Here is a 14,718-nt window from a genome sequence, read left to right on the forward strand (position 1 = left end):
CTTCTTTACGGGAGAAAAAAACTGAGGCTCAGAGAGGACCAAGGTCACAACCGATACTGAATGCGGAGAGGGACTCGGGCTCTTTCCCTGGTCTTGCAACCAAGCCCCTCAAGGCGCGGGATAACGGGGCTGGAACCAGCCCGGACTCAGGCCAGTCCCTGAGTGTCGAGGGGGCGGCCAGGAGGCGCCAGACTTGCCAGCTGCCGCGGGATGCCACGTGAGGGGCGGGGACCCTGCGGGGAAGTGATTAAAAGCAGAACGGAGCCGCAGGGGGCCGCTGCGGGGAGGGTCTTCTTGGGGCCGCCTTGCCCCGCCCCAGTCCCGCAGCTGTGAGGGTTCGAGAGGCTGCTCTGCAGGCCTGGGTGTCCAGGGCATGAGCGGGGTGTGGGGGGCCGGAGGGCCTCGGTGCCAGGCGGCGCTCGCGGTCCTGGCCTCACTGTGCCGGGCCCGGCCGCCTCCTCTTGGGCTGGACGTGGAGACTTGTCGGAGCTTTGAACTGCAGCCCCCAGAGAGGAGTCCGAGCGCTGCCGACGCAGGTAACGGGAGACCCAGGACCCCCTACCTTCTTGGATGCTCATCTTGGCCGTCCCCATGCCCCAAACACTCGCCCCAGTAGCCGGGAAGATAGAGCGAGAACTCCAGCCTGGGCTTGTGGATTCGCAACCAGCCTCACACCGTCCCCTGGCCCATCTCCTGCAGGGCAAGGAGACATCTGAAGGGAATCGGGAGAGACAGAACCCCCTGCCCCTCTCGGGTGACCATTGTGGGAACCCAGCGGAAAGCTCCCGGGAGACGACACCCTCGGGGCCTCAGTTTCCCTCGCGTTTCTGGGCTCGCCCTACAGGCTGTCTGCCAGGGGAGGGGTCAGTGGGTCCAGCAGGAGCCGAGGGACGTACTGGCTACAGAAAAAGCTTGTCCCCTTTGGCAGTGTCCAGGTGCTAGAGTTCGTCAGTTGATCTGACCGTCCGTTGTTCTCTCAGTAAACGCCGAGCCCCCTGGGTTAGGGAGAAACTTGGGTCTGCGGCTGGCACGAGGTCTTTGTGTCCGGGTGTCTCTCCCGCTGCTAGTGGCTTTCTGCGTCTCCGATGGGGGCGGGGGTCGGGAGGCGGAGTGGGGGAGGCTGTCGCGGCGTCCTCCCCCCACACCCCCCTCGCCCCTATAACTCGCTCCCTCGGTCTCCCTCTGACTCACTCGGACTCCCGGCGGGTGCGCGACTGAGCCGGTGCCTCTCGCCGACTTTGCCAAGAGGGCGCCTCCTGCCCAAGCCTCGCGGACTCTGCGCCCGACGCAGCCCCAGGCGGCCGCTGAGTGCAGGCGGGAGCCCGAGTCGAGTCGAGCTCGCCGGAGCCGGTGAGTCCCGAGCCCGAGCCCCGCGGGGCCGGGGCCCGGAGTGCAGCTGCGACGTCTCGCAGGAGTCGCAACAGCGGGAATGGCTTGTCGCGCCCTGGCGGCGGGAGCCGCAGAAGGATCGGTGGTGTGACCAAAGGCTGGCCCTGGGTATTTACCTGCTGCACCAGTGCCCTGCGGTCACGCTTGCCGGCTGCAGTGGGGTTTCTTTGTCCCGTTGCGTGGAGAGTGCCGGTGGGAGGATGTACAGGGTCGCGTCCCCTCCGGAGGACCGGCTGGGAAGAATGCGGAGTGGGGGTGGGGAGATCCTGCAGGGACCAAGGCGCTGGGGTTCCTTGGGACTCCGCAGAGTCCACCTCTCCTTGTCCCTCGACCCCCCACCCCATTGACGCTGGGCCAAGGGATATGCAGGAGTCTCCCGGTGGCTCCACACCGCTGGTATGGGAGAGAGAGGAGGTTTACGGGGTCGCTAGAAGTGGGCATTTAGTCTCCCACCCGCTTCTCCAGGGACAAGAGGCCAGGGTCGGAAGTGGAGAGGTTCCATGATCATGTACAGGTGGGGTAAGCTCCCCAGGGGTGCAGGCTCCAGAGCCCTAGTTTCATTTGAGGTTAAGGGTGGGAAATAGAGGTGTATTCCAGGTTAGAAATAGAGCCAAGGTAGGCTTGTGTGTGTGTGACTGGTCTATATCCAGCCTTTTGGTGATTTGGAGCTCACCTCTGACCTGTATGAGTTGTAGGGGTCCCTGCTCTAGCATGTTCTCTCTCTCTCTCTCTCTCTCTCAATAGTTAATCAATGGGTTGATTACTGCAGCAGAAGGGATGGAGAATAGACATGAAGAACTTCTAGAGGATGGTACTATGATTAAGGCTGGGCAGTTGGTTCTCCTTGGAAATTCTCAGAACAGATCAGGCTCCCCAAATATTATTAGACTCTGGTTCTCTGGTGTCATCTGCTTCTACATCACCCAACTCCCCATACCCACCAGACAGAGAATTTTCCTCAAGCCAGAGTCACTTCCTGTCTCCCCTTATTACCTAGCTCTCTTCTGTCTTTTCCTCCAATGACCCATCTCCAGTGGGGCATTACTGCTGGTTCTGACCCCTCATGGCCTAGAGGGTGAGAACACACCTGTCGAATTCTACCTGGGGTTCCCCCTATCTGTTCAGGGCAGAAATCCTGGTGGTGGGGATGGGGGTTGTTGGGGTGTTTGTGTGTAGCACATCCAGGCAGTAGGGAGGCATTGGTGTTCTGTCCAGAGAAATGTCCTTTAGTCTGGAATGATAGGTGCCTGGACAGCCAGGTTGAGGGTGAGAGAAGCCTGAGGGGTAAGAGTCAGTCAGTCCAGATGAATCAATACGCCTTCCCTGCAGGCTGATTCAAAAGGCAAGTTTGAGTTGTCAGCCCTGGGGAACTTGAACTTTGGTTGCTGAGTCACAAGCCCCAGGAAGCCCAAAAGCCAAGCTTGGAGACTGAAAGGGATAGGAGAAGTAGAGAGGAGACCCTGGGTCATAGCACAAGAAAGAAAGTGGTTGATAGTAGCTTTGGGTCCTTAAGAATTTAGGTGAGCACAGTGTCTGGGGAGATGGTGTAGAGTTCAGGACCAGAGCCCCAGGTGTCTCACCTCCCAGCCTACTCTCTACATCTCACCGCCACTGCCTGAGTCCAGAATCCCCAGTCAGAGAAATGCTGGATCTTGTCATTTGCAGTTTTATGAAAAATGCAAGCGGGTAGAGCATGCCCAGCTCCCTTTATCATTTAACGCTTTCCCCTGCCTTCCTCCTGTTCTGAGTCTCTAACTCATGGGATTTCTAGTAACACTCTGAGATACAGACTCCACTATCATTTACTGTGACCCTTCCAATGTGCCAGAATCAATGCTAGGAATTGCGTGGAAAATCTCAGTTAATTAGTCACTGACTTGAAAACACCCATGCCCTAACTGTTTGAGCTAAAAGCAAATACCCTTCTTTTTAAAAACTCTCAAGGCAAAGGGCCTGCTTTCCTCCTTAATACACCCACCCAAGTTAGGGTTAGGGTTAGGATTAGGGTGACAAGCAGTTCTTCACCTTTCCTGTATCATGTGCCTTGAAGAAATGAATGATCTCTTCCCTTAGGCCAAGTTGCAGAGGGTTAGGTGTGGGGAGTGTGAGTTCTGGGCTCAAGGTAGTAAGCAGAGATATTCTAGAAAATGCAGGGACTCAATGGGAGACCCAAGCTGCCTCTCTCCTCCCAGACTGACAGCCAGCTTACCCTTGGCCTTGAGCTGCATGTGATGTTTATTCACTTTGCTAATGACTCTGGAGATGGTCTGTGATTTAGCCACCTGGCTTTGAAGTTGGTTTTTTGCAACACAGAGAATGTTTTCCCTGTGTGTGATGGCAAATTAAGTGTACAACATTTCATTAAAACAGAGTCCTGTTTCTACAATTGAATAATCAGCTACTCCTTCACTCTTCTTGCTGAAAGGAAAGAATCCTGCAAATTTTGCCGTTTTTGAAGAAGGGAACAATGCCCGATCCTGAAGCACCCATGGGATGATGTTCTAACTCGTGTATTTTTAAGCTTTAGTTTTCTTCAAGTGAGGTCTAGTATCTCGCACTTATAGTCCTAGATGGTTCTCTTCTCTCTCTGAACGTGGCAATTACAAATGGGGAAGATAGTTTCAGTGTGCATCATCCCTTTCAGCTCTGTACAAAAGCTGCATGTTTTTCTAATTGTTCCAACTTTACTCTGTCTTTTACCATCCACAGAGTCAAGGGTAAAACATATGGCTGCAAATAATTAGGACTGGCATTGAGGCATTAGGATCAGGCCAGCTTTCTTTAGGGTCTGTGTAGAGTTGTCTGAAGTTGGGGAGAGCATGGTAAGAGAAAGTCTGGATTGAGTTAGATAGCATCTCTGCCAGTCTTGCTGAGGAGAAGGTCCTGTAAGGACTGAGCCACCAGGTTCTGCAGTCAGAGGAACCTGTGACAGCAGAAGTGAGCAGGGCATCCTGATCTGGGTACTCTAGATAGAATAACACTTTATCTCTCCCTTTTCTTTTGGGGTGCTAAACTCTTTTTCCTGCTCCCCAAGGACCCACACAGAGCTTTCCTTTCACTAGTTGCACATACAAACAGAGAAGAGGACAGACAGAAAATAATCTCTATGGCTTTCTTTCTGCCCCTCCCCTCCATCGCTCCAGCCTAGATCTTGGATTCAGAGAGGCTACATGTCCTGATGGGTCAGGTAGAAAGGTACAGTTACCATCTGCCAAAATACTAATACTAATAATTGCTAAGTTAGTGACAATGCTCTGTTAGCTATGAAACATTAGTCAACAGGACATTTCTGAGTTCCTTAATGATGGTGGAAGTGGGCACCCAGTCATAAAGCTTGGTGTGGCCGTAATTAGCTTGGCATTGTCTTCCCTATTCACAGGTTTACCAGGAACATTAATTCCTTCTCTGTTTGGACTCTGCTAATTATCCCCATAGGTAGTCAGTCTTGGATCTCTAAAGAAGGGAAAAACACAGTGGCCCTCTACTCCCCATTCCCCTAACCCTGCATTTTAATTAAATCCAGTTCTCCTAATGAATTTACAAGCCACAACAGAGCTTATCATTAATGTACCATGTCTGAGTCTCAGCACAGAATAGCCTCTGTCTGTTCTCCCAACAGACACACACACACACACACACACACACATACTCTCTCTCTCTCTCTCTCAGGCATATGTCTGTATGGTACTTTTCAGGGGCCACTGGTTAGTTGTCTGGTGGCTGGATATTTACTGCAAGATATTTACTTTCCAGGGAAGAAGAAAGCTGGAGGTGCGGTGGGGGGCAGTCATAATCCAAGTCTGCAGGGGTCTGCCCAAGTTCAAGGTTCAGGCCTAAGATTAGAGGATGCCCCCCCCCCCCTCTGCTTACCATCTTCTATTGATCACAACTTAGAAATGCTTCCCCTTTTAGTTTCTCTGTCCAAACTTTGATCCTAGAGTTCTTCAGTTGTACCTCCAGTGCCCTGAGATGCCTGATTCAAGAGCCTGGATCTTGGCATCAGAAAATCCTAGATTCAAATCCCACCTCTCCTTCTTAATGCAGTGTACCCTGAACAAGTTACTTAGCTAACATCTCTATCCTTAGTTTATTTATCTTTAAAAGGTGAACACCAGTTTCTCTGGGAAGCTGTAAAGATTAAATGAGATAATGTAAAGGGCACAGTGTTTACTGTGTAGACATAAATAGCCTATAAAATCATTAATATTAATGGATCTATCCAGAGTCTCTTCACTTCCCAGCCTAAACTGTTCCTTTAGACTCTGGGGCCTCTGTCTTACTTGCTTTCTGGTCCCTGGGCTGTGCTTTGCCCATGGCTCCATCTGTGTCTGAAGGACGGCTAGGCTAAGGCAGCTTCTGCTCTGCAGGGTCTGAGCACTTACATTCCTGAGGGTCCACCAGCAGCTCCAGGCCCTGGGGAAAGCAGGAAAATGGTCCTTTCTTCTCGATTCCTCCCCCCAGTTTATCTTTTCAATTATGATCTGTTAGCAAGAATGCCTGTGACTGTTACAAAAAGGATTTTCCTGACATGGGAGCCCATTAGAAAAATTGGAACAATAGCAAGCGATAAGAACTGGCTGAGGAATCTGAGCACTATGGTGGGAGAGAAGGGGAGGCGGCCTAGGGCTCTGTCTCTGGAGAAAGGATTGTCAGAGGGGTGAGAAGCAAGATCTGGGCTGCTAATTAATAGCATAGCATTTTCTGGAAGAGGAGGGAGGCCATGGGCCATCACCCTGACACCCAGTCTCATTGATGGTAATAGGCAGGTCTTAACATGATGGCCTTCAGGGGGATCTTAACTTCAGGAAAGAAGAGGGTCCTGGGGTCCCTCGGATGCTTTGCCATCTCATCTGGTATCTCCTTTCTGTTCCTCAAAGGCCTCCCTTTGGGTCTGTTCTGTACACAGTAAACTATTGTCCTCCACCAAAAAGCAAACCAAAAAAAAAAAAAAAAAAAAAAAACCCAACAAAACAACAACAACAAAAAAAACCCCACAAATCACAATGAATAACAGCAACTTGCATTTTGGGGGGTATTCACCATATACCGGCATCTGGGCTCAAAGTGTTAGCTTATGTGATATTCACAGTGATCCTGTGAGATAGGAGTCATTAGGTTCCTCACTAAGTAAAATAGAAAACCAAAGTTTGGAGAGGTTAAAGGATTAGTTCAGGGTCACACAATTAGAAAGCAATGTGAATAAAATGTGCTCTGTGGTCATTCTGGCACGAGTGCCCATCTGAGATTGTCTACCCTGCTTCCGAGCACCTGTGAAGTCCAGTCCCCCAGCCAGCGTTCAAAGCCATGTGCGCCTGTACAGTGCCATGTCATTGGGGTGTGTCTCCAAAGCCTAATCCCATAGCTTTTTTCTCTTCCATAGGCAACTCTGTTTCCCCAAACCAGAAGCCCAAGGGCTACTGGAACAGGAATGGACTACTTTTCCTTAATTTCCAGAAAAACTGCCAGGTGTGGTGGTGCATGCCTATAATCCCAGCAGCTCAGGAGGCTGAGGCAGGAGGATCATGAGTTCAAAGCCAATCATAACAACTTATTGAGGCCCTAGGCAACTCAGTGAGACCCTGTCTCTAAATAAAGTATAAAAGGGACTAGGGATGTGGCTCAGTGGTTAAGTGCCCCTGGGTTCAATTCCTGGTATATAAAAAAAAATTTTTTCCAGGAAAACTTGGCAAGAACATAGGATGTTCTTGATTGTACATTTTTCTTTCACGATTTTATTCTTTGGAACTCTTTGGAACTCCTGTTCACCAGCTGGGTGGTAATGGTAACAATAAAACAAGGGGGAAAGTAACAAGCAAACAGATATTAGCAGAAACTTGGAAATGTGTGATCTTTAACATGGTCTGTGCTATGTCGAAAAAGCACAGAGGGTCCTGGAAATGTAGGAAATAGTTATATTGTTTCTGCGGGCAAGATTATTCTTGGTTTGTAATGATAAGGTTAAAGCTATCTGTATTAGCGTTCATGGTTTGCAGGTGTTCTGCCCACTAAATAAATCTCTAAACTAAGGGACGTTCAAAACTAGGCAATTCTAGTTAAAAAATAGCCTAACGTTTATTCTACTACTTGCTACCTTCTTAAGCACCGACTTCAGCACTTTTGATACACTTTTGACCCCATTTAAATTTCACAAGGACCCTATGAGGTAAATAATATAGTAGTTCCATTTAATGGATGAGAAAACTGAGGCTGAGAAAGGTTACACAGTTTGTCAAACAATTTAAAATGGAGACGGACTTTCAATGAGCCCTGTCTTCTGAGCTTCATGAGCAAGGCTTCTTTCTCTTTAAGCAGAAGGAGAGAGTAAGAAGAAGAGTCAGAGGAAGAAAACAGATACTTAGGAAGTACTTTCTTTTTTGCTGTGCTGTGTTGAGCACTTTCTCTGTCACTGGAGACTTACCTCTTGGCCAGGGGCTACTCCAGGTATACACAGGAAGACCACAGGGTCAGAACTCGGAGAGGGGCCAGAGGTGCCCTCAGAATTCCATCTGCCTCCCAGGGCTGAAGTTCAAACAAGCTGTGAGTGGGAAAGGGGTTTTGAAGGCCATTTGTCACCTGTAATTTCCTAGGGAGGCGACATGTACTGATGTGTTGGCCCCAAAAGTCCAAGGTAGGAAGGTACACAACTTGAGGAGCTTGCATCCCTTCCCAACTTCAGTGTACCTTTCTCCAGGTGCTATGGTTTGGATCTGGGATGTCCCCCAAAGGCATTTGTTGGAAGGTTGCTTCCCAGAGTGGCACTATTGGGAGGTGGAGGAAGCATTAAAAGGTGGAGGTCTTCAGATTATTGTGTGTGTGCCCTTGAAGAAGAAAGCAAGACCCCAGCACCTCCCTCTACCTTTCTCTGTTTCACTTCCTGGCCATGAGGAAAGCAGTTTTGTTCTGCCACATGTTCCCACCATGATGTGTCACAATAGGATCAACTGACACAGATGAAAACCTCTAAAACTGTGAGCTAAAATAAACCTTTTCTCTTTATAAGTTGATTATCTCAGGTGTGTGTTATAGTGACGCAAATGGGACTAACACACCAGGGGGTGAAGGCTGGTTGAGTTCAAGGCCATATGTGTTAATTTTTTAAAGGGGTTAAATCCTCTATAATCATCTCCTCCCCCTGGCCTGATTCCACTCTTTTTGTCGTGTTCACTCTCACCACCTTGCATACCCTGTATGGATGAATCCTCTCTGTTTGAAAGCCAATTTTCCTTGCATTGACTGCCTGTGAGATGTCAAAAGCCCAGGCTCTCCTGGAAGAAGATCCTCCAGGCATAGGATGGGCCTCCAGGCCTTTTATAACCAGTATCGAGTGCTGGGTGCTGATTCCCAATAATCCATATCCTCTGCCTCTGTGATTAGGGAATCACAGCTCCAGGGGAACAACAGCTGGGGGTCACGTGGCGAAGCAATCAAAATAGCAACCACACTGAGGAAAAACTGATTCCCCTGGCCCCTCCCCTCCCCCTCCTCTCTTTTCATTTATTAATTCAGTTTTTTTTTTTTTTGTTTTGTTTTTTTTTGTCAGCCTGAACATTTAAATGCACTCTATGCTCTCTGGATTCCCCCTTATTCCCCCCTTCTCATTAAAATTCTAATTATTACCAGAGCAAGCAAAATGTATGATCAAAGGAAAGCAAGGCCCTAGAAATACCTTTTGTTTTAAGGTGACTCATATTGCAGAGGATGCATCCAGAACAGCTGTTAACAGAATGGATTTGAAGGGTCTGGAGATGGCCCGACACATAGAATAAGGACACATACATCTGTAGTCGTTTTCCTGATGATCCCAGGAGGATAAAGGCTTAGAAAAATAGTCCCCAAGCCATTTAGATCATGAATGCATAACAAAAACATATTGAGTTAGTACCTCCAATAGATGCTTACTTGTCCCCAGGTTATATACGTGTTCTATAGCAGTGAAATTGAAGAGCCAGACTGGCTGGGTTATGGCTCAGTTCTACCCCTTACGGGCTACATGACCTGGGAAATCTATGTAACTCTCTGTGTCAGTTTCTATGTCTACAAAATCAGGATCATATTGTACCTATTTCATTGGAAAGGATTGAGTGAACAAGAATATAAAAAGCATTTTGAACCTTGGACATAGTCATGTTGAATAAATTGACTAAACCCAATAATAAAATGCTGTTATTACGATCAATCTGCATATAAATTTTTGATTTCTTATATGAGATAATAAATATGCATTAAAATGATCTCTTTTCCTGTGGCCCCAAGGCATGTGCTCACCACACTAGAGACCTTTAACCTAGATGTTAACTTAGAATCAATCAATTTTTCTGGTCCCTGGCAGTCTCTAGAGGAAGGATCAGCCCCATCTCTTGGCCAGGGGAAGGCCCTGATGTCTCTGTGCAGGGTCTGGGCAGGAGACAGAGGTGGTGGTACGTGGCTAGGAACTTGAAGATTCTCTGCTATTATTCCCTCTTCATGGAGGTACCTGGTAGCGGATCTAGGGAAGTTACCTGCAACAGGGAGTTGAAAGGCAATGCTGGCTCCCCAGAGAGTGTGGCTGAAGTTCTCACCTCCTTCTCAGATCTCTTTGGATGTGAGACAGCTTTCCTTGAACCTGTATTCAGGGAAAGTACCCAGCCTCCCTCCAGGAAGGACTGGGCATCTTTGTACCCCAAGCCTAGCTCAGAACCTGGCACATGCCAAATGCTCCCTAAATGTTGGTTAAACTTAATTTAAATGAGAGATAATCACACCCTTTAAAAAGAGAGAGAGATAATTACACCCTTTTATATGCCATTCATTTACTCGCTCACTCTCCTGTGCCAGTTCCTATGCTAGTTCATGAGTCAAGTCAATGTGAAAAGAACAAGATCACCATAGCCTTCAGGAGCCTGTGGTTTCACCAGGGACAAACAGACCAGGACAGTGCAGAGAGTGCCAGGCCGGGCAGTGGGCATCTGGACCCTGGTCTGAGTTCTGCATTCTGACCAACCTGTAACTGCAGGCAAATCTCTGCTCAGGGACACTGCTCCCATCTGTAAAGGTACAGCCTGGCCTCGGTACCTGTGGAGTCATTCCTCACCATCAGTCCTAAGATTGGCACTGAAGCAGACTAATCCAGTGACTGCAACCCACCAGCCTGCCGCGGGGGAACAGAGAGTGCCAGGTTGAGCTGGCAGGGAGCTCAAAGGAGTCGCCAGTTCCCACTTTGCGGAACCTAAGTCCAGCTACCAAGTCATCAGCTTCTTCCAGAAAAGTCAGAAATCTGGGGCGATGATGTATGTAATTTGGTGACTTTTCAGTCATAATGCAAGTCAAACAAAACTCTACTGCTGACTTGTCCACAGTGACCGTTTTTATTCGCTGACCATTTGGCCCACAAGCAAGCCATTGGTTCAGAGCCTTCTGACTTCTCTACTCAAATCAAGAAGAGGCCTGAGGTTCAGAGCTTCGTTCCTGGGTTTGGGGAGGGAAGTGGATGAGAGGTCTGCTGAGTGATTTCTCACAAAGGCAGGCACCCCGCTACAGCTCTCCTGAGATAATGGACATCTCTTGGTTCAGGAGTGGGCTGGGCATGGGGCAGTGGGTGTCCACCTCCAAATCAACCACCGTGCCTAAAAATACCAGCTTTACAGCAAAGCTCTCAAAGAGCCATAGAAATGGAGAAGGAGGGCTATCAGAATCATTTGTATTTTGAGGTTAGCTTTGACATACTGTATAGATCAGATTCTACGTCAACACGAGTATTCATGGGGGCCTCCTGCATGCAGGGCTGCGGGAAGAAGCAGCCAGTCTCTGCCTTCAAGGAGATGAGGCTCGACCCCATTTCCCTGAAGTCAACACAATGAGCTCCAGCCTTGGGCCCAATGGGGGTGGGACAAAGAAGAGGGGAGGGTGAGTTAACTAGCCTCCACCCCCCACCCCACAGGGTTTCACAGCCAGTTGGGGAAGAGATCTGTATACAAAAAATCACTGTTCAAAGTCTGCCCGTAGTAACATCTCTAATAGAAATTCCAACGGCATCTAAACATGCACGCTCCACGAATTTGCACATTTGCTTAGACTGCCATTTAAATCACTTTGCCTTCCCTGTGCACATGTCAGTAGGCAGTAGGAGAGGCAGCCAGGTGCTCCCAAGCTGGTGGAGGGTGGGGGGTGGGGATAACCCTGGAGAAACCAGACGGAGGTGAACCTAAGGCTGCAGATATTTCACAAAATGGACCATCGGGAGTCAACCCTAAGACCGTCTCTCCCTCAGACTTGGCAGCTTTTCTCATGACCATTCTTTTCTCTTCTTCCGTCTTTGTCCCTTCTGTGTGCCCCCCCCCCTCTTCCGACACTGTCACCTGCTTTCCTGTCTGTCTCTGTCCCTCCCTGCCCGGCTCCTGCTGAGGGCAGGCACCTCTGTCAGCCTCCTCGCCTTGGTAGTTATTGTGTGTGGTGTGGCCCTGGTGGCAGTTTTTCTCTTTCTCTTTTGGAAGCTGTGCTGGATGCCCTGGAGGAACAAGGAGGCCTCCAGTCCCTCTGCTGCTAACCCTCCTTTGGAGGCCCTCCAGAGTCCCAGCTCCAGAGGCAACATGGCGGACAAGCTGAAGGACCCCAGCACCCTGGGCTTCCTGGAGGCGGCCGTGAAGATCAGCCACACATCTCCAGATATCCCGGCGGAGGTGCAAATGTCAGTTAAGGAGCACATCATGCGTCACACCCGGCTGCAGCGACAGACCACAGAGCCAGCATCATCCACCAGGTGAAGGGGCCACCCCTCCTTTTCTAACCCTCACATGGCCAGCTTCCTTTTTTGGATGCATTCAGGAGATTCCAGCCTGTGAAGATCAGAGACCAGGAATAATAGCATGTGTCCTTTGACTAAAGACTAAATCAAAGGGTGTGGTCCATGCCAGGAAGATGTGGGAAGGATGTCACTGAAGGGGAAATGTCAAGGTGGAGTGCTGTGGATGTGGTGCACACTTGGGACAGGTGTGGATGTGGGGGAAATACGAGTGGAGTAGCAGGGTGTTGGGAGTTTGAAGAGAAGGAAAAACTTTAGGCAGGGGGAAGAGAACATGCAAAGGTCCAGAGGCATGAGCATTCATGGTGTGTGAAGCCATGTCAGTGAAGCCCCATAGCCACAGTCCACAGTGCATGGGAGTAAAAGCAAGGGCCAACATTTTGAGAATGAAGATTCTTTTAAAATCCTCCAGAGCTCCCTGCATGACAGCAACTGTACACAAGACATCCTTTAATTCAAAACAATACCGGCAACAGACAGTGATTAAAAACCTACTCTAAATTCAGAAAACATTTTTAAAAGATGCGGTGCATACATGTACAAGAAATTGTATTCACACAAATTTAGTGCTCTGGTGGATTCCTGAGCTCCTGCAATGTCTCTCCAGGCTCCCAGGGACCAACCAAAAGAAAAGGGAGTCTGGTCTTCAGACTGGAGGGCAGGAATGAAAGTGCTAGCAATCACAGGGACAGAGTTTGTCATATGGCCTCAGGCAAGTTGGCCGCCTTCCCTAAACCTCACTTTCCCCAATTGTAAAATAGGGCTAAGGACTCTTCCAAGTTTGTTGTGAGGTGTCCATTAAAGAATCCATGTGATATTAATGAGAGCTAATGCATATATTGATTATTACACCTGGCCCTGTCCTGAGCATTTTATATGTTAATCTATTTCACCCTTACAGCAATCCTAAATAATTGCTACTTTTATTATCCTTATTTTTATAATACAGAGAGGTTAAATAACTTGCCCAAAGTCACATGGCTAGAAAAGTAGCAGAGCCAAAATTAACCGATGCAATCTGCCTATACTTTTAACCCCTCCACTGCGTGCTCTATGGTAAATCATAAATGGTGTTGCTGGTGATGAGGATCAGGAGGAGGAGAAGGAGGAGAGGTCCTAAGGCGGGGTCATGGCTTCATGGAGGAACCACAGTTATGCCTAGTTAGGAGAGAAACCTAGAAAGCAGATGACAGAAAAGCAGGGAAAATGATTACGGTAACAATGGCTAACGTTCATTGAGCTTGCTGTACACCAGGCACCATTCCAACTGCTTTACATACATTAAGACACGAAATGCTCGCAGCCAACCTTGTGCACAGAGTGTGTGCAGAGGGGAAGTAGGATCCGCAAGAGGGAGGAAAGGTGAGCCACAGGGGTAGGATGGGCCAGGGCCAACACAGTTGGTTCTGTCAGAATCCCCTCCTCCTGAGCCCTGACACACTCTTCTGCCCCCTCCACCAGGCACACGTCCTTCAAGCGCCACCTGCCACGGCAGATGCACGTCTCCAGCGTAGACTATGGCAATGAGCTGCCACCCGCGGCGGAACAGCCCACCAGCATCGGCCGCATCAAGCCTGAGCTCTACAAGCAGAAGTCAGTGGACGGCGACGAAGCCAAGTCCGAGGCCGCAAAGAGCTGTGGGAAGATCAACTTTAGCCTACGCTACGACTACGAGAGTGAGACCCTGATCGTGCGCATCCTGAAGGCCTTTGACCTCCCTGCCAAGGACTTTTGTGGAAGCTCTGACCCTTATGTCAAGATCTACCTCCTGCCTGACCGTAAATGCAAGCTGCAGACCCGGGTGCACCGCAAGACCCTGAACCCCACCTTTGATGAGAACTTCCACTTCCCTGTCCCCTATGAGGAGCTGGCTGACCGTAAGCTGCATCTCAGTGTCTTTGACTTCGACCGCTTTTCCCGCCATGACATGATTGGGGAGGTCATCCTGGACAACCTCTTTGAGGCCTCCGACCTGTCCCGGGAAACCTCCATCTGGAAGGACATCCAGTATGCCACCAGTGTGAGTAGAGCACTGTTCCTTGGCTATTGTGGATTCACAGTTCTGGGTTGGGTGGGGTGGGGGATAGAAGAGCTACCATGAGGTGGGAAGGGAAGGGAGTTTTTATCTTTTGATTCCGATTATGTGTTCTGAGATGGTTCTGTCTACTTGCTAAGCCTCAGGTTTTCCATCTAGAAAACTGTACATGCCTCCTTGATCAAAGGTAAGAATTGGGCCAGTCCTGTGGACTGAATCACCCAGCAACATCTACTGAGGCTACTGATGTATATTAGAAGCTGGGAACAGGCAATCAAGAACAAGTTGTTATCAGTCAGGATGAGCCAGGTTATACAGCAGCAACAAACAATCCCAGGATTTTGTGAGTTAAGACGACCGGCGTTTATTTCTCATTCATATTACGTGTACTTTGCAGTTTGGCTGGGGGCCCTACCCAGTTTACTAAGGAACCCAAGCCAACCCAGGCTCCATCTCAATGTGTGTTCCCACAGTTAAACATCAGGAGGAAGAGGATATGGCAAATCATGCATTATTC

At 49.2% G+C, this 14,718-nt stretch overlaps 1 protein-coding gene across 4 annotated transcripts in view; it reads left to right on the forward strand.

Annotated features, from left to right (window-relative positions):
- Window positions 1-373: 373 nt before the first annotated feature.
- Syt6 (synaptotagmin 6) overlaps window positions 374-14,718 on the forward strand; it is a 57,327-nt gene continuing 42,982 nt past the window's right edge. For 3 of the 4 annotated variants that reach the window (XM_076861843.1, XM_076861844.1, XM_076861845.1), the window contains exons 1-3: window positions 374-536; window positions 11,776-12,124; window positions 13,628-14,186. In XM_076861843.1, the coding sequence (XP_076717958.1) occupies window positions 374-536; window positions 11,776-12,124; window positions 13,628-14,186 (1,071 nt within the window). Of the gene's footprint in view, window positions 537-11,775; window positions 12,125-13,627; window positions 14,187-14,718 lie in introns of those variants that run through there. The other variant, XM_076861846.1, reaches the window with a different exon arrangement.

This window comes from Callospermophilus lateralis, chromosome 7, assembly GCF_048772815.1.
Source record: "Callospermophilus lateralis isolate mCalLat2 chromosome 7, mCalLat2.hap1, whole genome shotgun sequence".
NCBI lineage: Eukaryota > Metazoa > Chordata > Mammalia > Rodentia > Sciuridae > Callospermophilus > Callospermophilus lateralis.